Source organism: Calidris pugnax, unplaced genomic scaffold (genome assembly GCF_001431845.1).
Source record: "Calidris pugnax isolate Ruff unplaced genomic scaffold, ASM143184v1 scaffold235, whole genome shotgun sequence".
Classification (NCBI taxonomy): domain Eukaryota; kingdom Metazoa; phylum Chordata; class Aves; order Charadriiformes; family Scolopacidae; genus Calidris; species Calidris pugnax.
This window is the reverse complement of record NW_015091026.1, coordinates 258664-284165: the sequence shown is the minus strand read 5'-3', so window position 1 is coordinate 284165 and position 25502 is coordinate 258664. Positions and strand designations below refer to the sequence as shown.

At 45.8% G+C, this 25502-nt stretch overlaps 1 protein-coding gene across 1 annotated transcript in view; it reads right to left on the bottom strand.

Moving 5' to 3' along the window:
* LOC106896143 (exocyst complex component 4-like) overlaps positions 1–25502 on the bottom strand; it is a gene marked incomplete at its 3' end in the record, with an annotated part of 163483 nt that overhangs the window by 42750 nt on the left and 95231 nt on the right. The window contains exon 7 of the mRNA XM_014955883.1: positions 25169–25346. Coding sequence (XP_014811369.1) covers positions 25169–25346 — 178 coding nt within the window. The remainder of the gene's footprint in view (positions 1–25168; positions 25347–25502) is intronic.

The following is a 25502-nucleotide window of genomic DNA, read 5'->3' as shown; positions in this document are numbered from 1 at the left end:
TCACATTCTTGGAGCAATCAGATGCCCGTGTCTTAAAAATCAATTCCCCATTTTCACTGCATACTAATACTGGTAAAGTTGAAAACATAGGAAAAAATGTTGTTATCCATTCCCATATGGAAACAATACAGCGCTGACACAGGTGCCGGGCTCTATTTGTACACCCAACCCCTCCTTTTTTGAGGAATGACATTTTTAATCCCCAAGATGACAGATTTTGTTAAACAGATAATGAATTGCTATCCACAGATCACCCCATTTGCAAGTTGACAAATAGCAGAATATAAATGACAACTTTATTCATTATACTCACAGTCCAGAAGTGTGGAGATATTCAATAAATATTCAATAAAACTCCCTTGAGCTACTCCAAACCTTGGAGATTCAGGATGGGCTATTGTAGAAGGGTTTCTGTTGACAGGGACTCTAAAGATCATCCAGTTCCAAACCCCTGCCATGGGCAGGGACACCTCCCACCAGACCAGGTTGCTCCAAGCCCCATCCAACCTGGCCTTGAACCCCTCCAGGGATGGGGCAGCCACAGCTTCTCTGGGCCACCTGGGCCAGGCTCTCACCACCCTCACAGCAAACAAGTTCTTCCTGAGATCTCATCTCAGTCTCCCCTCCTGCAGTTTAAAAAGGTTCCCCCTTGTCTTATGGCTCCCCTCCCTCATCAAGAGTCCCTCCCCATCTCTCCTGAAGCCCCTTGAGGGACTGGAAGGGGCTCGAAGGTCTCCCCGGAGCCTTCTCTTCTCCAGGTTGAACCTCCCCAACTCTCTCAGCCTGTCCTCGTAGCACATGTACACAAGCCCTGTGACAATCTTTGTAGCCCTCCACTGGACCCTGGCTATTTCCCAGTAAAGCGACGGAAATCAGCTTCAGTCACCTTCTGAATAAGAATCATAGAATCATTCAGGTTGGAAGAGACCCTTGGGATCATTGAGTCCAACCATCTACCCTACTCTACAAAGTCCTCCCCTACACCATGTCCCTTAGCACTGCATCTAAACGGCCCTTAAACACAGCCAGGGATGGTGACTCCACCCCCTCCCTGGGCAGCCTGTTCCAATGCCCGACCACTCTTTCTGTGAAAAATTCTTTCCTAATGTTCAATCTAAACCTCCCCTGTTGGAGCTTGAAGCCGTTCCCTCTCGTTCTATTGTTAATTACCTGTGAGAAGAGACCAGCACCAACCTCTCTACAGTGTCCTTTCACGTAGTTGTAGAGAGTGATGAGGTCTCCCCTCAGCCTCCTCTTCCTCATACTAAGGTTCTACCATAGCTTATTACAAAAACGTCATCTTCATCCCGCAGCCTGGCCGTAAGCCAGCAAAGCACTTACACACACACAACTTCAAACACGTGCACGGTCCCCATCAGGCCATACAACTAATTGCCTTTCTGGCTCAGGGCCAAAAAAGACTCAACCCATCGTAGATCAAGACCTCGTTGCCAACGCTGACGTCCCCCCGTACATGCTCATCTCAGGCACGGCAAAATCCGGCAGCCTCCTCGGAGCCTCTTCCCAACTGCTGCTCTATCAGTCAAAAAACACCAGATAATAACAGATAATTTCTAAACTATTTGTTCTGTCCTAGGAACGAAACGCTTAACAAGAACCCATTCGAGTCCTGATAGATTATGGCACCTGGATTAATCACTTATCTCTGCAACTCAGAACTCGCAGGTCAATATTCGCAAATAAATCTCTCTCCACCTCAAAATGCTCCTTTTTTCCTCAACGTCTGCAGAAGACTTTTTTTTTTTACTGATTAGACAATGACTAAATTGACTTTTTTTCCTGTTCCGCTTCCAGTGAATGGTTTGTAGAAGAATCTCAAAATGGAAAATTAAATTTAATTCATCAGGTTTTTTTTCCTAAATGAAAAACAAAACAGCTTTTCATGCTGTGCTAAAAAGAAAACCTAGCGAAGAGACAGGAGCCAACAAAGTGACCTTAATAAAATGACAACTCAACAAACAAGAATATCAAACTTCTTGAAATCAGGTTACGGAAACGGTTTTAAATGCTCCTCTAGATCCTGGGAAGCACAAAACCTTCTCTGACCAAATTACTTTCAATTCTTCACAACTGTGTTCAGAGAAGGAAATCATCACCGACACAGAAAATCAATAGGAAGCGTTCCAGACAATAATGCAGCAGCGAGGAAGGAGCAGACAGTAAATTTGGGGAAGATGGAATTTGAGGAATGAAGAAAACAAGTGAACTAAACAACGAAATAGCTCCGGAACAGGCTCTGCACCCATCTGACACCCAGAAATAACACGGGCATTCATTTCATCTACCAGACCATATGAGAATAAAGGTCTAAAAGGATATTACTGATATAAATCCCCAAAAGATAGCAAAGGGTCTATATAAATAACATGACAGAGAATTTAAAAATTAAGCCAAAATCACATTAACGTTGCCTTTCACGGCCTTCCATTTAGCACACATTACTCTAAGGCAAATTGTCCACCTTCTTTCTCATGAGCAACTTGTCTGAGGTTGGACAAAAATCCAAATGCAGAATCAGGACTGACCCAGGTTATGCTCCAACCTGATGCTCTGTCTCTGCTACAGGAGGTCCTTCTTCAGCCAAGAGGACTCTAAAAATGCTGATTAACGCCCTGGAAAAACGGGGCATTTACAGGCTTTACCCTTCAGATGGAAATACAAGATTTTCTCCTTCCATGGCAGAAAGCAACAGCAGCAAGTTGATTTTCAGTGTACAACATGCCTAAATATTCCTAGTTAAAGAGTATACCCTTAAACCCCACAGTAAAATATCATGTGCAGCAGATAATGGACAGTAAAATCACTGGGCAACCCACACTGGGTAGCCCTGCTTGAGCTGGAAGGTTGGATGAGACAACCTTCAGAGGTCCGTGCCAACCTCAACCATTCTGTGAATCTGTGACAATTCTGAGACAGAACAAGGTAGATGAGAAAAAAATAATAATCATGGACGCAAAGAATGGTTTGGGTTGGAAGGGACCTTAAAGATCATCCAGTTCCAAACCCCTGCCCTGGGCAGGGACACCTCCCACCAGACCAGGTTGACCAAAGCCCCCTCCAACCTGGCCTTGAACCCCTCCAGGGATGGGGCAGCTACAGGTTCTCTGGGCAACCTGGGCCAGGCTCTCACCACCCTCACAGCAAACAAGTTCTTCCTCATATCTCATTTAAATCTCCCCTCTTTCAGTGTCAAACCCTTCCCCCTCCTCCTAGGGCCCCTCCCTGATCAAGAGTCCCTCCCCATCTCTTCTGGAGCCCCTTTAGGGACTGGAAGGGGCTCCAAGGTCTCCCCGGAGCCTTCTCTTCTCCAGGCTGAACCCCCCCAACTCTCTCAGCCTGTCCTCCCAGCAGAGGGGCTCCAGCCCTCCCAGCATCTCCTCGGCCTCCTCTGGCCCTGCTCCAGCAGCTCCATGTCCTTCTGATGTTGGTGTCCCCAGAGCTGGAGGCAGCACTGGGGGGGTCTCCCCAGCGCGGAGCAGAGGGGCAGACTCCCCCCCCTCGCCCTGCTGGCCACGGGGCTGGGGACCCAAAGTTTCCTTTAACAAGCCTGGGGCCACTTTACTGATGTTCAAAATGAGGAAGTCATCCCTCGTTGAAAAGAAACTGCAATTTGGACCAAACTTCTTTTGTCCAAAGGGATGGTCAGTCTCCCATCAATTAATGAGCCATTTTCAAGATTGCAAAAATAAGCTGAGGTTCAGCAAATACTTCGTGGAAATCATTTCAGATTCATTAAGTGCACCAAGTCAGCTTTATTCTGCTAAGCCAGCAGATCATTTAAGTGAAGTCTCACAGGCAGCCTTGCTGGCCCTTACTTGCAAAACCAAATTAAGCAGGTGCATAAATGCCAACATCATCAGGATCTTACCGAGGTGCTGGGACTGATCTTATTTTAACACACCATCAGACTCCTTAAGTAAGGCAAAAAAGGACAACTACAAACTCAATTACAGCCCAGTGCATCAAAAAAATTTCACATTCACCCCAAAATGATCATTCTTTCCCTTTAGATGGAAGAGCCATTGCTTTTTTTTTCTTCTTCCCAAACACTACACCCCAAAATCCCCCAAATTTTGCCCTCGGAAGCCCAAAAGGAACACGAATTCCTGAAACTGTTGTCAGTGCAACATCAGCCTTTTCCCTGGGCTACTGCAGCTCCTTCAACACCACGTACCTTTCAAGCAGATAAAGGTGTACAATAAAGATGAGCTCCAAAGGCTTCGATTCTGTGCTCATAAAGGTATTTTAAATACTCTACAACCTTCAAGAAGGTTTACCTTGCTGGTATGATAGCCAGGACTACAGTGAGAAGATAAAGACATTCACCAAGTGGAATACATGGACAATCAATGACAGCAAGACTTGTTCAATGCGGAAAGGAACTGGAAAGCAGAATCATAGAATGGTTTGTGTTGGAAGGGATCTTAAAGATCCTCCAGTCCCACCCCCTGCCCTGGGCAGGGACACCTCCCATCAGACCTGGTTGCTCCAAGCCCCCTCCAAACTGGCCTTGAACCCCTCCAGGGATGGGGCAGCCACAGCTTCTCTGGGCAACCTGGGCCAGGCTCTCACCACCCTCACACCAAAGAAGTTCTTCCTCATATCTCATCTCAATCTCCCCTCTTTGACTTTAAAACCATTCCTCATCATCCTGTGGCTCCCCTCCCTCATCAAGAGTCGCTCCCCATCTCTCCTGGAGCCCCTTGAGGGACTGGAAGGATGTTACAAGGTCTCCCCGGAGCCTTCTCTTCTCCAGGCTGAACCCCCCCAACTTAGCCTGTCCTCACAGGAAAGGGACTCCAGCCCTCCCAGCATCTCCATGGCCCACAAAAGTAGAGGACCTCTTCCAAAGACCTCTTCTCCAGAAGATAGCAAAAATTTGACAATTTCACATCAATTTTTGAAAAAGTTTGCTTCACTCCCATTCCACTAGGGAAGGTTTCACAGAATTGGGATTATAATCATGCTACTATTAAATTACCTCTGCATCGAGCTGGAAGAGCTACAAACAGCACCATATCTCTGACTAAACCATTCAGCATTAACGAGATTATTCTAAGACTAAAAGCACAACAAAACCCACTTAAATACCACCTTCTTCCTTGATCTTGGTCTCCCTTGCCAAACACACACATGAACACACATGACTTCAGCCATCCATCCCAGTGCTACGTTATGTCTGTGGAGCAGACTCAAGTGCAGATCCAGGAATTATTTGGGAATTGATAAATCCAGACTATATTGAGCAAATACACCACAACTAACACCTGAATCTGCTCCTCTAAAGCTGACTCTGAAACATCTGTCCTGCAAAGCAGCTGGTGTCACAGGGGCCGTTTGAGGGATCCTTACTTCTAGATTCCTAAACAACAGTGCTTGTTTGTTTTTTCTCATTAAAGGTACTGTTTTGTCTTCAGTTTAGGTGACAAAAGCCTCATACTAATCTCTGTTCCCCAGCCAGGAAAAAAAAAAAAGAGGAATTTAAATGAATAAATTTCCCCCAAATGTAACTGTAGTGCTTTACCCTGAGTGGACTTGCTCATTGCACGACTCCTGTTTTCCAGAACTTACCCCTTTAGCAGAGAAACACAGAATCTTCATGGTTGGAATGGACCTTTGAGATCATCGAGTCCAACCATACACACACACAAAAATAAACCTCAACAATCTCAGGCACTAGAGCATGCCCTGAAGGGCCATGTCTACACACTTCTTAAATACCTCCAAGGATGGTGACTCTACCACCTCGCTGGGCAGGCCGTTCCAGTGCCTGACCACCCTCTCAGTGAAGTCATTCTTCCTGATATCTAATCTAAACCTCCCCTGCCCCAACTTCAGACCATCTCCTCTGGTTCTGTCATTATTCCCTTGAGAGAAAAGGCCAACCCCCACCTCTCTACACCCTCCTTTCAGGGAGTTGTAGAGGGCAGTGAGGCCTCCCCTCAGCCTCCTCTTCTCCAAGCTAAACGTGCCCAGTTCCCTCAGCTTCTCCTCACAGGACTTGTTCTCCAGACCCCTCACCAGCTTGGTGGCTCTCCTCTGGACACGCTCCAGCAGATCCATGATCTTCTTGTAGTGAGCGGCCCAGAACTGAACCCAGCCCTCGAGGTGAGGCCTCACCAGTGCCCAGTCCAGAGGCACCATCACTGCCCTGCTCCTGCTGGCCACGCTGTTCCTGACACAGGCCAGGATGCTGGTGGCCTTCTTGGCCACCTGGGCACACTGCTGGCTCATGTTCAGCTGGCTGTTCACCAGAGCCTGGGTTACAATTCTGAGGAGGCTGCAGCTGAGAGGTGTTAAAGGGATTCACATTCCTTCTCCACAACCTTTCAGAAGGAAGCCAGAACCTCTCAGGGTCATTAATAAGGCACAATATTATGCATCCAAAAGAACACACCCTTAATAGATCACGCAATAATCTTACACGGACCATGAAGAACTATCACAACTTATGCAGGAGACTGTGTTTCTACACCCTCAATTAATATGCGAACCTTTAACCGGCTCTTTAAGGCAATTGTTAATTATATAGCTCACAGCAAAACTAAATGCAAAAGAGAAGAATGTTTAACAAAACCTTCAACCTGAACCCTTGGCCTTAAAAGAAAAAAGTGCTAACAGAAAACACAAGGCCAGCACTTCTGGCTAATGACAGCAGGCTGAGCTGGAGGGAACGTGTAGTCACGGCCCACAATGAACGAATCCACCCAACGTGACAATAAAGACATTCTCAAAAGGCAGACCCAATTTTTGTGACCTTGGAGATAAGTCTCATAATCTCGTTCTCATCTGCACCCTGCGGAATCCCTCCACTTGGGTGTTTGATGTTTGGATTTTCGTTGAAATGACTTTGTAGAGAATGTCAATACGTGTTTAGGTGGACTGTAAGAACCAGGAGATCTTTTTGCTTCTGCTGGGGTTTGACTACAGAAGATGTTTAAGCCTGTCAATGCAAAAATTCAGATTAACATCTAGCTATGCAGCATATATAAAGGGGATACAAGGCACAAGAGCGGATATGAAGCATATGTAACAAAGAACATTTCTAAAACTCAAGTCTCTGAAGAATAATAAACCGAAGAACGTTTAATTGAACAAATCATTGCTTAAAAAAAGAAAGTAGGATTTGGGAAGACAAGGGCCAAATTCTAACCTCCTTTATACAACCTGCAACCTCAGAGGGTGCAAAGGAATCACGGAGGTTGCCACTAAGGGAACACTGACATCAAAGTTGCCGTGCAAACTTCTATAACTCACATCTTCTCATCTACATTTATTCAGATGTCCCTGTTGCCCAGAGATGCAGAGGCTTTATTCAGCCTCCCAAACAACTCTGAGATACTGAGATTTGAAAATCACAAATTAGTAGTTAGTATAAGCATAAAGAGAATCAGAGTTTTACGTTAAGCAAAGCATTAATTAATTGCTAGTACGACGGTCTTGTCTTGAACCTGGAATTCTCCTTGTTTTGTTTATTTATTTTATTTTTATTTTTTTTTTTATGATTAGTCCTGGTAGATTAGAGCACCAGACCCTTGTAGTCTTGAGGAGTAAGAGATGTTCTACCAGAAGATGGGCAGGAAGTACCCTGAAGAATCATAGAGTGGTTAGAGTTGGAAGGGACCTTAAAGATCATCCAGTTCCAAACCCCCTGCCCTGGGCAGGGACACCTTGCTCAAACCCCCGTCCAACCTGTCCTTGAACCCTTCCAGGGATGGGGCAGCCACAGCTTCCCGGGGTCACCTGTTCCATGACCCCACCACCTTCATGGTAAGGAATTTCTTTCTAGTATCTCATATAAATCTCCCTTCTTTCAACATAAAACCTTTCCCCCTTGTTCTATCAACTACACTCCTTGATCAAGAGTCCCTCCCCATCTCTCCTGTAGCCCCCTTCAGGAACAGGAAGGCTGTTATAAGGCCGCCCCGGAGCCTTCTCTTCTCTGGGCTGAACAACCCCAACTCTCTCAGCCTGTCCTCATAGGAGAGGTGCTCCAGCCCTTGGATCATTTTCATGGCCCTCCCTCCACTGGACCATTCCAACAGCTCCATGTCCCTCCTGTGTTGAGGATTCCAGAGGTGGAAACAAGAGTGTCCTTTACAAAAGTTATCCAACTGCCTTTGCCTTGCAAAGCAGAAAGAAGCTGAAGCTTCCAGGGTGAAAATATGGCTAATTTGAAAAGAAAAAACAAATCTACAACAGCTTGTCTAACATAAAACTGAAGAGCTACAAGCAACACTGTTTTAAGAAGAACGTACTAAAACAAACACATGCGTTGCTGCCTTCCATGGATGGAATTGCACACGATGAAACAAGTGTCTGATACCCCGCTGAAGACACACTGAGAGACATCACTTTCTCCATCTCTAGTCCCAGGCACAGATCTGCAGATACTACCAGCATGGCGTTAGCAGCAACGTTATGGAGAGACTACAAAAGCTCTCACACCACTCTCCACCACAGTCATCGCCTCCACAGATCACAGAATGATACAGGGTTGGAAGGGACCTCTGGAGATCGTCTAGTCCAACCCCCTGCCAGAGCAGGTCCACCCAGAGCAGGTCCCACAGGAACTTGTCCAGGTGTGTTGGAACGTCTCCAGAGAAGAAGACTCCACCACCTCTCTGGGCAGCCTCTGCCAGGGCTCTGCCACCCTCACAGGAAAGAAGTTCTTCCTCATGTTTAGGTGGAACTTCTTACATTCAAGTTTGTGCCCATTTCCTCTTGTCCTATCTCTGGGCACCGCTGAGAATAGTCTGGCCCCGTCCTCCTGACACCCACCCTTCTAGTAGTTATAGGCATTGATGAGATTTCCTCTTGTCCTATCTCTGGGCACCGCTGAGAATAGTCTGGCCCCGTCCTCCTGACACCCACCCTTCTAGTAGTTATAGGCATTGATGAGATTCCCCCCAGTCTTCTCTTCTCCAGACTAAAAAGACCCAAGTCCCTCAGCCTTTCATCATCAGAGAGATGCTCCAGGCCCCTCATCATCTTTGTGGTCCTCAGCTGTACCCTCTCCAGCAGTTCCCTGTCATTCTTGAACTGGGGAGCCCAGAATTGGACCCAGTGCTCCAGATGGGCCCTTTTCTACATTAGGACTAAGATGGGTTCTAAAGGAAACATTATCGTGAATGAAGGCAAATTATCAAAAGATGCTGGAGTGGGAAAACAATTCAAAGGCACAATCGTTGATCACTTTGGCAGGTAATGGGGCTGGGAAATGCAGCTTTTCCAACCAGGCACGTGACACACGGCTGAAACAGCAAGGGAATATATATATATATATATATATACAGCACGAAATCACTGCAATAAAGTGAGATCATCCTTTGATTGTGTCCCAGCTAATCACGTGTAAATCTACTGGTTTATTTCATTGTCCTTCGTGAGTGAAAAGGGAAGGATTTTTAAAATTATGCTTAAGGGACCGCTCTGATTTATCTATTTACCGACCCGCTGGGAGGTGTAACTGATTTGGATTATTCTCCCCGTCCTGTGCAGCAACTTCCAACTGCTTAAGCCTGGGAGAGAAAATTAACGACGCGATTAACCTTTCTGCAATTAGAATTAATCTACCAAGTGCCAGACAAGGGTCCTGTTCGCCCTTTCTTCTTCAGTGTTGCACAAGACCATCGGTCAGCCCTTGGAAAAGACATCAACCAACCCTTGGAAAAGACATCAACCAACCCTTGGTCCTCCACCCTCACCCCTGACCTCCTGCTCCGAGCCTTTTCCAAGGAGGTTCAACAACAAAAGACTCAGCCATCAGCAAAGCCAGACCGACAGCTCCCCCGTCTATTAAAAACTAAAATAAAAGAAAGTTACACCAAGTGTTATTTTTCTTGAAGGTTTACCCCCCTCAAAAATCATGTTATTATAACGCAAAATTAGATCTGGGATTTTCAAAAGAATCTAAAGTAATTAGTTGCCCAAGTCCCACTGGATTGCCAACGGAGTTAGATCCTAAATGCCTTTGGCTCTTTCAGAAAAGCCCATCCATCACAGAAATTCATAGGGTGGCTCAATAAAAACTACAGAAAAACAAGTACCAAGTAGAGCAGGGTTTCAGAGTTATTTTTACAGCATTTTACAGGGCCCCTCAGCCACGGCTACGCTGGGAATAACAGGCACCACCACCAAGTTTTCCACCAAAAAAAGCTTTGGGAAACAACTTTTCACCCATGGAAACCATGGTAAAAATTTGACAATGGACATTACACCACACTGCAATATTTAAAATAAAAGGCAAATGCTCCAGTAAATAGAAACACCAGACCCACATCACTCAAACCCACAGCATCTAAGCTAAGCACACATGTATTTTTCATTCTCTTCTCCTGGTGCTACTCTTTGATGTGTTTTCAAGCCTGCTCTATAAATGCAAAGCAGAGGGAGTCCAGCTTTTTATTATTGGAAGGAATGAATTAACAATGCACCACATATTACTATTATTTTAATCAGTTTCCAGCTCACAGCTTCACCCAAAGTACACCAACAATCACACATTTCTTCGGCTTTTTCCAGTAAACGAGGACCCCAAAGAGCTTTACAAGGCATTTAATTACATACTAGGAGTAGAGCAACTGTATACAGGCCACATTTAATTAACTAATTCCCTCATCACCCCCTTTTTCTCAGGTGAAGATGGGTTTCCATGGTTCCTAGCATGGACACAGTTACTTTTTTTCCAGTCATTTGCTTACAAGAAACACTTAACATATCGATTCTAGAATAAACAAAGTGTTCTTTTTACATATATACCCTGTATTTTGATAGACATGGATTTTTCCTGTTCTTCAGATGGATCTTCAACACTGGAACATTTGGAACTACATATAGGGCCGTGCTGAAAGTCCAGATTCAAAGAACAAGGAAGAGAACTTGTCCACAGACCACCACCTACCAACAGCCTTCTGATGGGCCATGGACAACTGTATCTGTTGCATGAAATTGGAAGCTTCAACATCCAGTCGTGTCAACTTTGATCACTGGCTCATCAATCATAAATATGGCAAGCTGATCACCCCTGAATCATCAGCCACTTGCTGGGGGTTTGTACATATTTTTTTATATATATATATATGTTTTTGTAGTGCCAATGTGTAAGAAGAGCTTGTTCTCTCCCAATTGAGGACTTCAGCTAAAACTTAGTGAAAGTCTTATATAGCAGAAATCACTCGAGCCAAAGAACACTAAACTCCCTCCCAGATGGGTTGGGAGTTCCAGGGAGCACAGTCTGCCAGGGAAAAGGAGTTTGCAGAAACACTGTAGAGTTATTTAGAATTTATGTAAATCTCCACACAAAGGTCCATTAGCCACCACTGGTTCTTGGCCATTCAAAAGACATAGATGTATGTGCTAAGAGGTTAGAGAAATACCCTGATCATGCAAATCTGTATCACACTCAATAATGCAGAGAAGTGCCTCCTTCACATCTAAAAATGGATTTTTGGCATCACAAATTATAAAAGGGTTCAACCATAGCCCGTCATACCTTTGTATATTGAGAGTTAAAACCAGTAAGCTCTCTCCAAAGAGTCTAAAAGGATGTAAAAACAACAAAAGCTAAAACTAGATTGTTAAGTCCGTGAAAAAACATTAAATTTTGCTTTTAGTTCAGATTTTTTAAGTGGTCTTATTTGTTCGTTTAAAAAAAAAAAGGAGAACATTTATAATGGAGAAATAAAAATCAGCCCATTCAAGGTCTGCCCGTGTCATAGTGGCACTTCTGAAGCACACGACATCACCGCTTCCTACGAAGAAGCAAAATAGAACAGAGGGATGAAGTGCAATTCAGATTTTCCATTTCAGCCCCCAGAAGAGAGAGAAAGCAGCTTCTCCCAAGTTTATTTCTGACAAGTCAATAGGGCTGTTTTATTTTTTTTTTAAATTCATGTTTAGATGTCAAAAAGCGCTGACTTCCAGTGCCATTACCGGAACACCGCGGAGCGTAACAGAAGGATTTGGGGGCGGAGAGAGGTTGGTTGTTCTCAATCCAAGTTGGGAGTTTGTCATTTCCTGCAAAGTATGGAGGCTTCGAGCTCTTCAGCCTCTCCCAGCCCCGAGATCACCCGTGAATCATCAGCCACTTGCTGGGGGTTTGTACATATCTTTTTTTTTTTTTATATATATGTTTTTGTAGTGCCAATGTGTAAGAAGAGCTTGTTCTCTCCCAATTGAGGACTTGAGCTAAAACTTGGTGAAAGCCTTATATAGCAGAAATCACTCGAGCCAAAGAACAAATGCAAACTAAGCCATTAAGAAAAAAATATGAAGGCTGATTCTAATCTTAAATACTTTTTCAGCATGTCATAGAATCATAGAATCATAGAATTGCCCAGGCCGGAAGGGACCTCCAAAGGTCATCTAGTCCAACCCCCCGCAGTCAGCAGGGACACCCCCAACTAGACCAGGTTGCCCAGGGCCTCGTCGAGCCTCTCCTTGAATATCTCCAGGGATGGGGCCTCAACCACCTCCCTGGGCAACCTGTTCCAGTGCTCCACCACCCTCACAGTGAAGAACCCTCTCCTCATCTCCAGTCTAAATCTGTTCCCCTCCAGCTTGAAGCCATTGCCCCTCGTCCTGTCACTGCAGGCCTTTCTAAACAGGTTCTCCCCAGCCTTCCTGTAGGCTCCCTTCAGGTACTGGAAGGCCGCTATTAGGTCTCCCTGGAGCCTCCTCTTCTCCAGGCTGAACAACCCCAGCTCCCTCAGCCTGTCCTCGTAGCAGAGGTGCTCCATCCCCCTGATCATCCTTGTGGCCCTCCTCTGGACCCCCTCCATCAGGTCCATGTCCTTCTTATAATGTCCCTGTGTTTCTTATGAGTACCATGAGATGTACATATAGTGCCATATAAATGTACATACCCATAAAACATCAAAAGGAAGCTGAGGGGACACAGTGAAGAACCCTCTCCTAATCTCCAGTCTCATCTCCTACCGGTCAAGCATCACAGTCCAATCACTTCAGACTCAAGCCTTCATTATCTACCACCAGAGCTCACATTGACCAGTGAAACGCTCACACACACAGAAACCTAATGACACATTACTCAAAATCACCGAGAGCTCTTTCCAGACTCCCTAAATAAAACTCCTTTGAAAGGCAGCTGGTCGGTACAACCCTAAAAAAATGTACAAAATCAACAAAATATCGAATCCTGCAGATCAGCAGCAAAACAGTCAACTCCAATTTCTGTTGTCTGCTTTGCATATTCCTGTCCCCATTCTCAGTGGCGCAGAGTAGCCACATCAAGAGAAACAAACAAACAAACAAAAATCTACTCTTACTAAAAATAAGAAAACCCTCAAACAATATATTCCCTCCTCTCCACAAAATCAAACCTGGCACCCCAGAAATAATAGCAATATTTCCAAAGCTTTCAGCTGGTTTCACTCCTTCAGACATTAGCTCCCCCATGTGTAAAACACAGAATGGCATCACCCTGGTGAGATCAGATGACGAAGCCACTTTGATGCCGAGAAGCACGCTGTGAAGGAGATGTTCCTAAAATGTTTTATGTACACTACTAGTGACACACAACACATTTCAAAGCCATGCTTGGGTGTCCAGAGCAGCAGCAGTAACAGCTTCCAAGTGTGTGGACCAGACTTACGGTGGCCCTCTCAAGGGACAAGAAGCTGCTGTTGTCCCACCTACAGTGTCAGGTCCTCCCAAGTGCTTCTCCAAGAGTGCGAGCAGCAGCAGTAACAGCTTCCAAGTGTGTGTGGACCAGACTTACAGTGGCCCTTGCAAGGGACAAGAAGCTGCTGTTGTCCCACCTACAGTGTCAGGTCCTCCCAAGTGCTTCTCCAAGACTGCACCTCAGCCATTGGAATGGGCGGCCCAGGGAGGTGGTTGAGGCCCCATCCCTGGAGGTGTTCAAAAGACGGGTTGAGGTAGTGCTGGGAGGTATGGTTTAGTGATGATGCTTCTTGTTTGTTGTGTGGGTGTCTATTTTTGTCAGTTAGGTTGACGGTTGGACAAGATGATCTTTAAGGTCCCTTCCAACCTAGAAGATTCTGTGATTCTGTGATTCTTTTCTGGCTCTGGCCCTGGAGAAGGCCATGTGTGGTGATGGTGAAGAAAGGGAAAGAAGGAAAAAGATGGGGAGAGAGGTGTAAAGGGAGGTCATCCTCCCCTTCTGCTCTGCCCTGGTGAGGCCACATCTGGGACACTGCATCCTGTTCTGGGCCCCCGCTTCAAGAAGGACAGGGAACTGCTGGAGAGAGTCCAGTGGAGGCTACAAAGATGATGAAGGAAACTGAGAATTTCTTTGATGAGGAAAGGCTGAGAGACCTGGGGCTGTTCAGTCTGGAGAAGACTGAGAGGGGATCTCATCAATGCTGAGTAATATCTAAAGGGTGGGTGGCAAGAGGATGGGGCCAGACTCTTCTGAGTGGTGCCCAGTGACAGGACAAGGAAACAGGCACAAACTGGAACTGAGGAAACTCCATCTCAACATGCATTTCCTTTGAGGGTGGCAGAGCCCTGGGACAGGCTGCCCAGGGAGATGGTGGGGTCTTCTTCTCTGGAGACATTCCAAACCCACCTGGACACGTTCCTGTACAACCGGCTCTGCGGGGACCTGCTTTGGCAGAGGGTTTGGACTAGATGGTCTCCAGAGGTCCCTTCCACCCCCTGCCAGCCTGTGATTCTGTTTGAGTTAAAAGCAAGCAAAACAAGATAATGGAAAGAGAAATTTAGAAAGGATTTACGCTAATGCTATTCTGTAGTTTCCACAGCACAAATAATTACTGAAAAAAAGCATGAAGGCCCCAAAAAAAAAACAAAATTGCCATTTCCTATCAGGAAAAGAAACAGCAAGAGCTGGTAAACTTCAGGAAAGAAAGAAAAAAAAAAAAAAGAAAAAAGATTCTACCTTAGGGTTTTGTAAATGTCACGCACGGCAAACACAGCGAGTCCCCAGCACGGGAGGGGAAAGGCTTTTAAGCAAAGCAGTTTCCCAACATTTCCCTGAGATATGGGCTCCTCTCCAACATTAGCAGGAATTTGCCTGCATGAATCCCTCCTGCACCGCTGTCGGATGAGACATCTTGGGGTGAGGACACGATGAGCATTTGGCCTTTCCCCATTCATGGGGTTTTTTTTACGATGCTCGGAAGAAGGCAACTCGCTGCCTTTAAAGCCGGTCACAGGGGGACTGAGTGTGAATAAGCTCAGCACATCAAAAGGGACGTGGTTTTATAGCCCTATAAAACATGTCTACAAATGCTGATGAACTGCTTGTAGTCTCTCCTAATTCCAGCTGACAGCAGGAATAAAGCGCAGCCGACGCTGATAGCAACCGGGGGGAGGAAAAATAAAAAGCCAAGCAGCACATCAGGCCTAACAAAACTGTTCAAGAATCAAGGGAAATGGTTAAAAAGATATTTCACTGAATTTCACTGAATTTTTAGAGTTGGAAGGGACCATAGAGATCATCTAGTCCAACTCCCCTGCTGAAGCAGGACCACCCAGAGCTTGTCAGAGCATGTTACTCAGGAGCATCCAGGCGGGTCTTGAAAATCTCCAAGGAAGGGGACTCCACACCCTCCCTGGGCAGCCTGTTCCAGGGCTCCGTCCCCCTCACCGTGAAAAAGTTCTTCCTCATATTCAAGTGGAACCCTTGATGTTCCAACTTGTGCCCATTGCCCCTTGTCCTCTCACTGGCAACTACTGAAAAGAGTCTGGTTCCCTCCTCCCTCAGCCCGCCCTTGAGATACTTGTCAGCATTAATATCTCCACGACCAAATGTCCATTGTGCCTAAATCATCACGTTAATTAACAGGTTCAATAACAGATTTTTGTGTGTGTGCTGGCAGCCCAGAAGGCCAACGATATCCTGCCTGCATCAAAAGAAGCGTGGCCAACAGGGCGAGGGGGGGGATTCTGACCCTCTGCTCCATGCTGGGGAGAATCCACCTGGAGTAACATGTCCAGCTCTGGAGTCCCCAAATTCAGAAGGACGTGGACCTGTTGGAGTGGGCCCAGAGGAGGCCACAGAAATGCTGGGAGGGCTGGAGCTCCTCTGCTGTGAGGACAGGCAGAGAGAGTTGGGAGGTTCAGCCTGGAAAAGAGAAGGCTCCGGGGAGACCTTAGAGCCCCTTCCAGTCCCTAAAGGGGCTCCAGGAGAGATGGGGAGGGACTCTGGATCAGGGATTATAGCAATAGGAGGAGGGGGAATGTCTCCAAACTGAAAGAGGGGAGATTGAGATGAGATCTGTAGAGGAACTTCGTTGTTGTGAGGGTGGTGAGAGCCTGACCCAGGTTGCCCAGAGAAGCTGTGGCTGCCCCATCCCTGGAAGGGTTCAAGGCCAGGTTGGACGTGGCTTTAAGCAACCTGGTCTGGTGGGAGGGGCCGTGGGGGTTGGGACTTAATGATCTTTAAGGTCCCTTCCAACCCAAACCATTCTATGATTCTGTGATAAGATGAAGGTCAAGAAGCAATTTAAAGGTTGGAAATTTTGCAGGCTGTATTTGGAATAGCCACATTCCTGTTGGCAATTTGAAACATAACCTTCACACCAAGTGTGATGGCCACTTCCAAATCTCCTTAGCACTTGTCAGCCAACTTGCAGCTTTGTAAAAGAAAGGCTCTAAATGACATCACTGGGACAAAGGCTGCAAAAAAATTCCGTGCTATCAAGTCATATAAATTGGAAAGCCTTTGACAATGGATTCAGAAAGCACAGGTTTCCTTCCAAGTGCCAAATATCAAAGCAGGGAACATGTCGTTCCCCTCGTTCTCTATTCCCAAACTCTTCCCCATCGCAGACTTTCTCTCAGCCTAACACCTCCCAGAGCTGACTCCTACTTTCACAACTAAACAGCTTTGTGAAATTATTTACTGATGGGACTCTTCACAAGAACTTGCACACCTTTTTCCTCCTTCAGAAGACAGTCTTTAAGTATATGCTTTCAACACACATGAACACACACTAGTTTTAAAATGAAAGAGGGAGGACTGAGATGAGATCTCAGGAAGAAATTCTTTGCTGTGAGGGTGGTGAGACCGTGGCCCAAGTTGCCCAGAGAAGCTGTGGATCCTCCATTCCACAAGGTTCAAGGCCAGGTTGGAGGGGGCTTGGAGCAACCTGGTCTGGTGGGAGGTGTCCCTGCCCATGGCAGGGAGTGGAACTGGATGGTTTTTAAGGTCCCTTCCAAACAAAACCATTCTATGATTCTATGAATGTGGCTATTTAAATATCTGAGGCATAAACTCCAAAAAAACCCTTAAAATTACAACTTGGTAATTCTGCTCAACTATTAAAAGAAAAATCCACCTGAAATGAAGTACGGAGCAGCTTGACGCTCTACAGGACAGACAGAAGAGGACGAGTTGTTTCCTTGCTCACACACCTGCAAACATTTCATCAAATGAGCTAATCTTCTTTAAAATCTCCCAAACCTGTAAGCTCGGTGACCTCTTCTTCAATAAACTGCCCAAGTGACCATGCTCCATTCAAACAATTCATTTTTATGCAGGGCTTTAGCTCTTTGAACTTTAGAGTAAACGTTAGCGTTTATGAAATACGTTGGATCAACAGCTCGGGGATAAAAATCACTCTCGAAATAAAAGCTGTTAACACAGTTGTATTCACACAAACATGCCCTGTGTCACCACGTTAACACAGCGCCCATCAGTTAACGAGGACCATTCCTGGAAAGACAATAATCCAGTGTGGATGGCCAGCTAGTTGTATTCACACAAACATGCCCTGTGTCACCACGTTAACACAGCGCCCATCAGTTAACGAGGACCATTCCTGGAAAGACAATAATCCAGTGTGGATGGCCAGCTCCACTCTGGACCTCTTCCAGGTTCCTGCTTGCTACCGAAGCAATTCAGTTAGTTTCTCCACTCTGGACCTCTTCCAGGTTCCTGCTACCGAAGCAATTCAGTCAGTTGTAAACACACTTCATTTCAGCCAGAATCATCCAGTCGAAGAGAAAATAGATCGATTTGCTGCATTTCTACTTCATATTCTTTCTGTAAACACACTTCATTTCAGCCAGAATCATACAGTCGAAGAGAAAATAGATCGATTTTCTGCATTTCTACTTAATATTCTTTCTTTTTTAAAAGGACAGAACGCCTTTGCTATCTCATTCTTTGCCCTTCGCCCTGCATAATACATCCCAAAGCTACGAAATCTCTTTGCACTTGCTCACATACTTTATCAGGGCTATTTCAACCATCCCAAATTCCATGAGCATCTTCTTACGAGCTTAAGAAAGGTACCAAATTACTTTCTATTTCAAAACATAAGGAGGAGACTTGATTCACTAGGTAAGTTGGAGCAAATCTATAAAACATTTTAACACAGAGGAGAGGTGGGACTGTAAATATCTTCATGGCAAGACCAAAATGGCAAGAGCCTGGCCCAGGTTGGCCAGAGAAGCTGTGGCTGCCCCATCCCTGGACAGGTTCAAGGCCAGGTTGGATGGGGCTTGGAGCAACCTGGTCTGGTGGGAGGTGTCCCTGCCCAGGGCAGGGGGTTGGAACTGGATGATCTTTAAGGTCCCTTCCAACCCAAACCATTCTATGATTCTATGAAAATGTGAAGAAATACCTTTCTAAGAAATAATCTCATCCCCTCCTAAATTCAGAAAGATGACGCTCTTCCTGGACCACATTCATTCATGGAAATTTTCGTGCTTTTAGTGTATTTGCAGGAAAAAAAGCTGTGTAGCACTCACTAGGCTGGATTTCTTAATGCATCCTCTGAGCTCACCTCAAATACGGAAAAGGGGGAGAACAACTGCCAAGTGACCTACTCTATCTAAATTCCATTTTTAAATATCAGCATTTCGGAGAGCAGAATGCTTTCTCTCCTTCCTTTGTGCACCCAAGATTGACTGAAACTGTCTTTTTTGAAAGCTGCAGAGAAATCACTTTCCTGGCCATCGTCCTCTCGGCTAAACGAGAGATGAGCATTAACGAGACAAACCAGTCAGGAGTCCAAGGGCATCAGTTCCACACGTTTAAGTCCACTTTAAGGGAACCAAAAAGACTGTCAGGCATGTTATTTTGAGGACAACCAAGAAGCCATTAAATTTCTGTAAAGAGACTTCCTGAAAAATGCTACTTTTGGTTCAAAATACTACCTGGTGACCATCCCAAACGCAACAGCAATTTCATATATTGCTCTGACATTTCCACCAGTATTTGTGGCACATGAACACTGAAACCTCTCATCCAGGAACCTCATTTTACTTTACGAGTATTAACTGCCTCACAAATAGTTCATTCATCTTTTAAATGCAAAGGTTCAGCCAAAAGAGATTGGGTTACCTTTTCAAGGACCCACTTATTTAACTGGAGAGTTAAATCACGACGGCGGAGAGGTGCAGAGATGCAACAACATCATTCCTAACCTCCTGCTCTTAACATCTCAAGCCATTTTAGGATGTGTTTTTCACAGCTGTCAGCCCTGTTCCCAGCCACACAGGGCAAGAGTGAAAACCACCCTGGTTTTTGTGTGAGCAGGTACCTTGAGGTGCTGCTCCAGCAGGAGCTGAGGCTGATGAAAGCTGCAGGTGCCAGGAGAAACCCTTTGCTTTGCTTCTTCACAGCACGTTCCCTCTGGCTCAGTGTTGTGCCAACACTGACACAGTTCAAGGACCTGAGCAAGCAGAAACCGCAGCCAAGAGAAAACATTGGCCAAATCAACTCCCTCAAATGAGATTAGTGATAGGAAAATGGGTAAAACTGCCCGAGCAAGGAAAAGCATCCTGGGCTGTGAAGGAGGAAGAAATGGAATCAGAGCACAGCTGGCTTGTCTCTGCCCAGACTGACATGGAGTTACATCAAGGTTTGGAAGGCACCTCTGGAGATCATCTAGTCCAACCCCCTGCCAAAGCAGGTCCACGTATAGCAGGTCCCACAGGAACGTGTCCAGGTGGGTTTGAATGTCTCCAGAGAAGGAGACTCCACCACCTCTCTGGGCAGCCTCTGCCAGGGCTCTGCCACCCTCAAAGGAAAGAAGTTCCTCTTCATGTTTAGGTGGAACTTCTTACATTCAAGTTTGTGCTCGTTACCTCTTCTCCTGTCGTTCTTACATTCAAGTTTGTGCCCGTTCCCTCCTGTTCTATCTCTGGGCACCACTGAAGAGTCTTGCCCCATCCTCTTGACACTCCCTCAACTACAAATACTACCACTACAAAAGGAGTGAAGATCCATTCCTTGGAGGCAAATAGCACCAGCCTGAGCTGATACTAGGATCCTGAGCACACGTGGAGATGTCTTTGGGATTTTCTCCAGTAGGGGACTGCTGCACAGAGACAAATAGCTGAAAGGGTGATCATCCTGTCACTAGGAAGGTGACACTTCTGAAGAAGCTGAATGAACACTGGTGTTACTGAGCAGGGACAGATGCCTCTCTTTTATCACAGAATCTTCTAGGTTGGAAGAGACCTTAAAGATCATCTTGTCCAACCGTCAACCTGACTGACAAAAATAGACACCCACACAACAAACAAGGAGCATCATCACTAAACCATACCTCCCAGCACTACATCAACCGACCAAAAAATAAAATAAAAAATAAATCAATATCAAAATATCAATAAATAAATATCAAAATAATAATTAAAAAAAGGTGAATGAACTGTTGAAAGTTCTGCACTGTAGATAACAGCAAGGAAGAACCATCACTTGGAGTGAGTGACTGCTCTAGCACATCCCCCAGCTGTCAGTTCCCCAACACCAATAAAACGAGACCAAAAAGCCTCTATCTGTGCCAAGATTTGAAACACCGAGACTGAAGAAAATCAAAATAACACAGAAAATCTACTTTTTACCCAAGTGTATACACCACTGTGCCTTTCACGCAGCACAGCCTTCAGGATTTGGGCTGAGATGATGCAGCACACACATCGCCTTGTGCCAGAAAAACTCAGAATTCCTTCAACTGCATCGTCCTGAAACGACGACTCGTGTCGGGCCGTCGTAACACAGCTCGGTTCTCTCCAGCTGAGTACTTGGTCCTACAGTAATTACACTCTTCAGAAGGATATTCCACCCACTCCTCCACCGAAGAGCTAAATTAGCTCACAAAATGCCAAGTTTAAATTTCAACAAGTTGCAGACCTCTCCTGTTGGTACAGCAGTACGGCTGCAGGCTAAGCTGGCTGGGGTACAAATAACTTCAAAAACGTGTTTTCCTGCTCTAATATTTTGACAAAACTGATTTGTTTGGTTGGTTGTTTCCTAGCACTCTAGTCCCCAGCTCTGAAAGGTCACTCTGTCTTCCTCCCGACGAGTTCAGGATTATTTTTCCCATTCTCGGAGAAGGTCAAAAAATATATAATATCTGCATGTTCCGTAGAGAAATCTTGCACAACATTGAGCCACCTCTCTCATACTACAGCACGGTGCTCGGTGCTGTTCTTGAGCCACCTCTCTCATACTACAGCACGGTGCCGTTCTGGGGAAGCATTCAGCAACCCAGCTATGAAAACAAGCTGCTGAAAACAACATAGAACCATAGAATTGTCTGGGCTGGAAGGGATCTTTCAGATCATCGAGTCCCATCATCAACCTAACACTGGCAAAACCCACCACTAACCCGTGTCCCTCAGCACCACGTCTGCCCAGCTTTTAAATACCTCCAGGGATGGTAACTCCACCACTGCCATGGGCAGCTCATTCCCAGGCTTGACAAACCATTCAGTGAAGAAATTTTTCCTAATATCCATCCTAAACCTTTCCTGGTGGAACCTGCAGCCATTTCCTCATGTCCCATTGCCGGTTCCTTGGGAGAAGAGACCAACCCCACCCTGACTACACCCTCCTTTCTGAAAAAATTTTTCACTGAAAGGGTTCTCAGCCATTGGAATGGGCTGCCCAGGGAGGTGGTTGAGGCACCATCCCTGGAGGTGTTCAAAAGACGGGTTGATGTAGTGCTGGGAGGTATGGTTTAGTGATGGTGATGCTTCTTGTTTGTTGTGTGGGTGTCTATTTTTGTCAGTTAGGTTGACAGTTGGACAAGATGATCTTTGAGGTCCCTTCCAACATAGAAGATTCTGTGATTCTGAGTTGTAGTGAGCGAGAAGGTCTCCCCTCAGCCTCCTTTTCTCCAGGCTGAACACCCCCAGCTCCCTCAGCCTCTCCTCATAAGACTTGTGCTCCAGACCCCTCACCAGATCCATTGCCCTTCTCTGGGCACACTCCAGCACCTCCATGTCTTTCTTGAGATGCACAACCTACACGTGCAAAAGCTTCTCTGTGTGAACTGCAGAGTCACGCGACGTTGTTCTAGTGTGAGGAATAAACTTCATTCATTACGCTCTGCAGGAACTGCATCATTTTCCTGATGCACCCCATCCTGAACCCGCTTCCTCCAAATTTTCATCCTCCCCCAACAGCAGGCACATTTAAAGAAACACTTTTATACTGCTCCCCCTGCCACAAATGTAAGATCGCTGAAAAAATTATCCTTATTTGGAAAAACAGGATGGAAATAGTTTAGTCTTAGGCTTAAAGGTCCTCTTCTACTTTGAGGTAAAAAAAAAATTAATCCACTTCTATGAAACTAATGTACCAAAAACCCACAAACTTTTGAACAAAGAAGAGTAAGATTTCCTCCTTTCCATGTCAGTCAACGCTCATCTTCTGCCCTAAACCAGCAAGAGATTATGGATCTTAAAGCACTGCTTTTATGCATGAAGAAGCTCTTTTGGAAGCTTCTGTGACTCCCTCTGACACCCCCTCTGTCGGGCCAAGAGCAACGAAACTTTCACAAGTGAGTTGTTATATTTTTCTTAGCCCACATTTTATAGAAACTTTGGTCAACTATATTTCTCCTCAAGATGGAAACATTCATCTTTTATACGTGCACATCTCTGCATGCTTCCCTATAGGAGTTCTATCAACTTGGGTTTGGAATAGCCAGTGTAACTCACTGCCAGTTTCACCCCTCAGGAGGAATGAAACCCTCACAAGCTCTCACTGACAAGGGGGAATCACCAGCCTTGACGTTCTGCTTCACTGAAGATAAAATCTTGGAGGATTCTTACTCCCAAGGCTTTGTCCTCCTGGAGCAAAGTTTGAAGAACTCAAAGGTCTTAATGTTTTTCCAGACCTCCTGGATCACAGAATCCCAGAATGATACGGGGTTGGAAGGGACCTCTGGAGATCATCTAGTCCATCCCCTGCCAGAGCAGGTCCACCTACAGCAAGTCCCACAGGAACGTGTCCAGCCAGATTTTGAATGTCTCCAGAGAAGGAGACTCCACCACGTCTTGAGCAGCCTGTTCCAGGGCTCTGCCACCCTCAAAGTGAAGAAGTTCCTCCTCATGTTTACATGGAACTTCTTATGTCTCAGTTTGTGTCCATTTCCTCTTGTCCTATCTCTGGGCACCACTGAAAAAAGACTGGCCCCATCCTCCTGACACCCACCCTTCAAGTATTTATAGGCGTTGACGAGATGAGAGTGTGATGGCTGATGGTATCACAGGCCAAACCCATTCCCCATGTTCTTAAGTTTAGGTCACAGAATCATAGAATCATAGAATGGTTTGGGTTGGAAGGGACCTCAAAGATCATCCAGTTCCAACCCCCCTGCCATGGGCAGGGACACCTCCCACCAGAGCAGGTTGCTCAAGGCCACATCCAGCCTGGCCTTGAACACTTCCAGGGATGGGGTAAGTTCTTCCCTTTAAACGAGGCCAGACAGCTTCAGTTCCATGACATTTCTTTTAGAAAACCCATCATTAACTTCTGGCTGGACATCCCCAATCACATTTTTGAGAGAATACTGAAGGAAGGTGAAAATTTGTATTTCCCATCAGGATTTCTTTAATAAAGATACTAACTCCACTATAAAGATGATTAAGTGGGTAACGAGTGGACGTGATCCAAGGTCCATACCTTACATTCACCATGTCCAAGAAGTATCTAAATTCACACCCTACACACAGTTGGCCATAGAATCATAGAATCATTCAGGTTGGAAGAGACCCTTGGGATCATCGAGTCCAACCATCTACCCTACTCTACAAAGTCCTCCCCTACACCATGTCCCTCAGCACTGCATCTAAACGGCCCTTAAACACAGCCAGGGATGGTGACTCCACCACCTCCCTGGGCAGCCTGTTCCAATGCCCGACCACTCTCTCTGTGAAAAATTCCTTCCTAATGTTCAATCTAAACCTACCCTGTTGGAGCTTGAAGCCGTTCCCTCTCGTTCTGTCACTAATTACCTGTGAGAAGAGACCAGCACCAACCTCTCTACAGTGTCCTTTCAAGTAGCTGTAGAGAGTGATAAGGTCTCCCCTCAGCCTCCTCTTCCTCATGTTTGTGTAAGCAAAAAAACCAACCCTGTGTGCATCACTGCACGGTCCAACAAACCTTTAGAGCAACAGCTAAATAGACCCGTCCCCTACAGTGAAAAAGCACGTTAGTGCAAGAGGCAGAGAGCATTTTTCAAGAAGAGGCCAGAGGTGGAATGACCACCATAAATCTTGCCACCTCTTGTAAATAACGCTGGGCTCATTTCTTTCACCTCCTCCATCAAATCGCGGGCGAGGTGTATATCCCTGTACTATATATAAAGGCAATTGCAAAATAAATAAAGAAAACCCTCTTACACGCATGCTTGAGCCTCAGAGCAAGAATGAGAGAGCAGACATGTGACAGATGATGGGTCTGCTGCCTGGGAGTCTCAGATACCAAGGTGACAGGCACGGTACCAGAATAAAGCCTAAGCAAGGTACAGCTTCCGTACGCTACAGTCAAAAAAGGAGAATCAAAGGAGAATTCCCCGAAAACACGCTGGCAGCAAGTGTCTCAGCTGACTAGAACCAAGCCATAATGACAAGAGAAGACAAGCGATTAGAGCTGTGACACTTTGGGAGACAGGCATGACACGGTAACACAGAACAAAAATGTCACTCTTTGAAAGCTTCCGATAAATCACTCAGAAGGCAAAAAGACCCAACCTTTCCGCACGCCATACGGATGATTCCACAGAAAATTTTTTTTTTGCTGATATTTAAGCTCTCCCGAGTTAAACAGTCTGTTACAAACGTGGCCACTTACCAAAAATCAAGACAAATTCCATCCTCTTGAGGATGACAGGTATTTTCCAGTATTCTGGATAGAAAAACTGTTATAAAATGTGCCCACCTGAGGGAGTCTTACCTGCAAGACGTCTTGGATCTTCACCCATACATCAACCATGTCATAGAGCTTAATATCACCGTCGTACTGGCTGCAAGGAGAGGCCACCATTTGCTGAAGGTGTCCAAGGACAACTGAATGCGCAGCAGCCACAGCGTTGAACTTGTCAAAGAGAAGCTCGAGCAGTTCCAGCAGTAACCTGCAAACCATCAAGAGAACCTCCACTCAGTTTCCAGAAGACACCACAGGCACTGTCACACAGGACATCGGAGCAGCAGGACAGGAGCCAGAATCACAGAATGGTAGGGGTTGGAAGGGACCTCTGGAGATCCTCTAGTCCAACCCCCTGCCACAA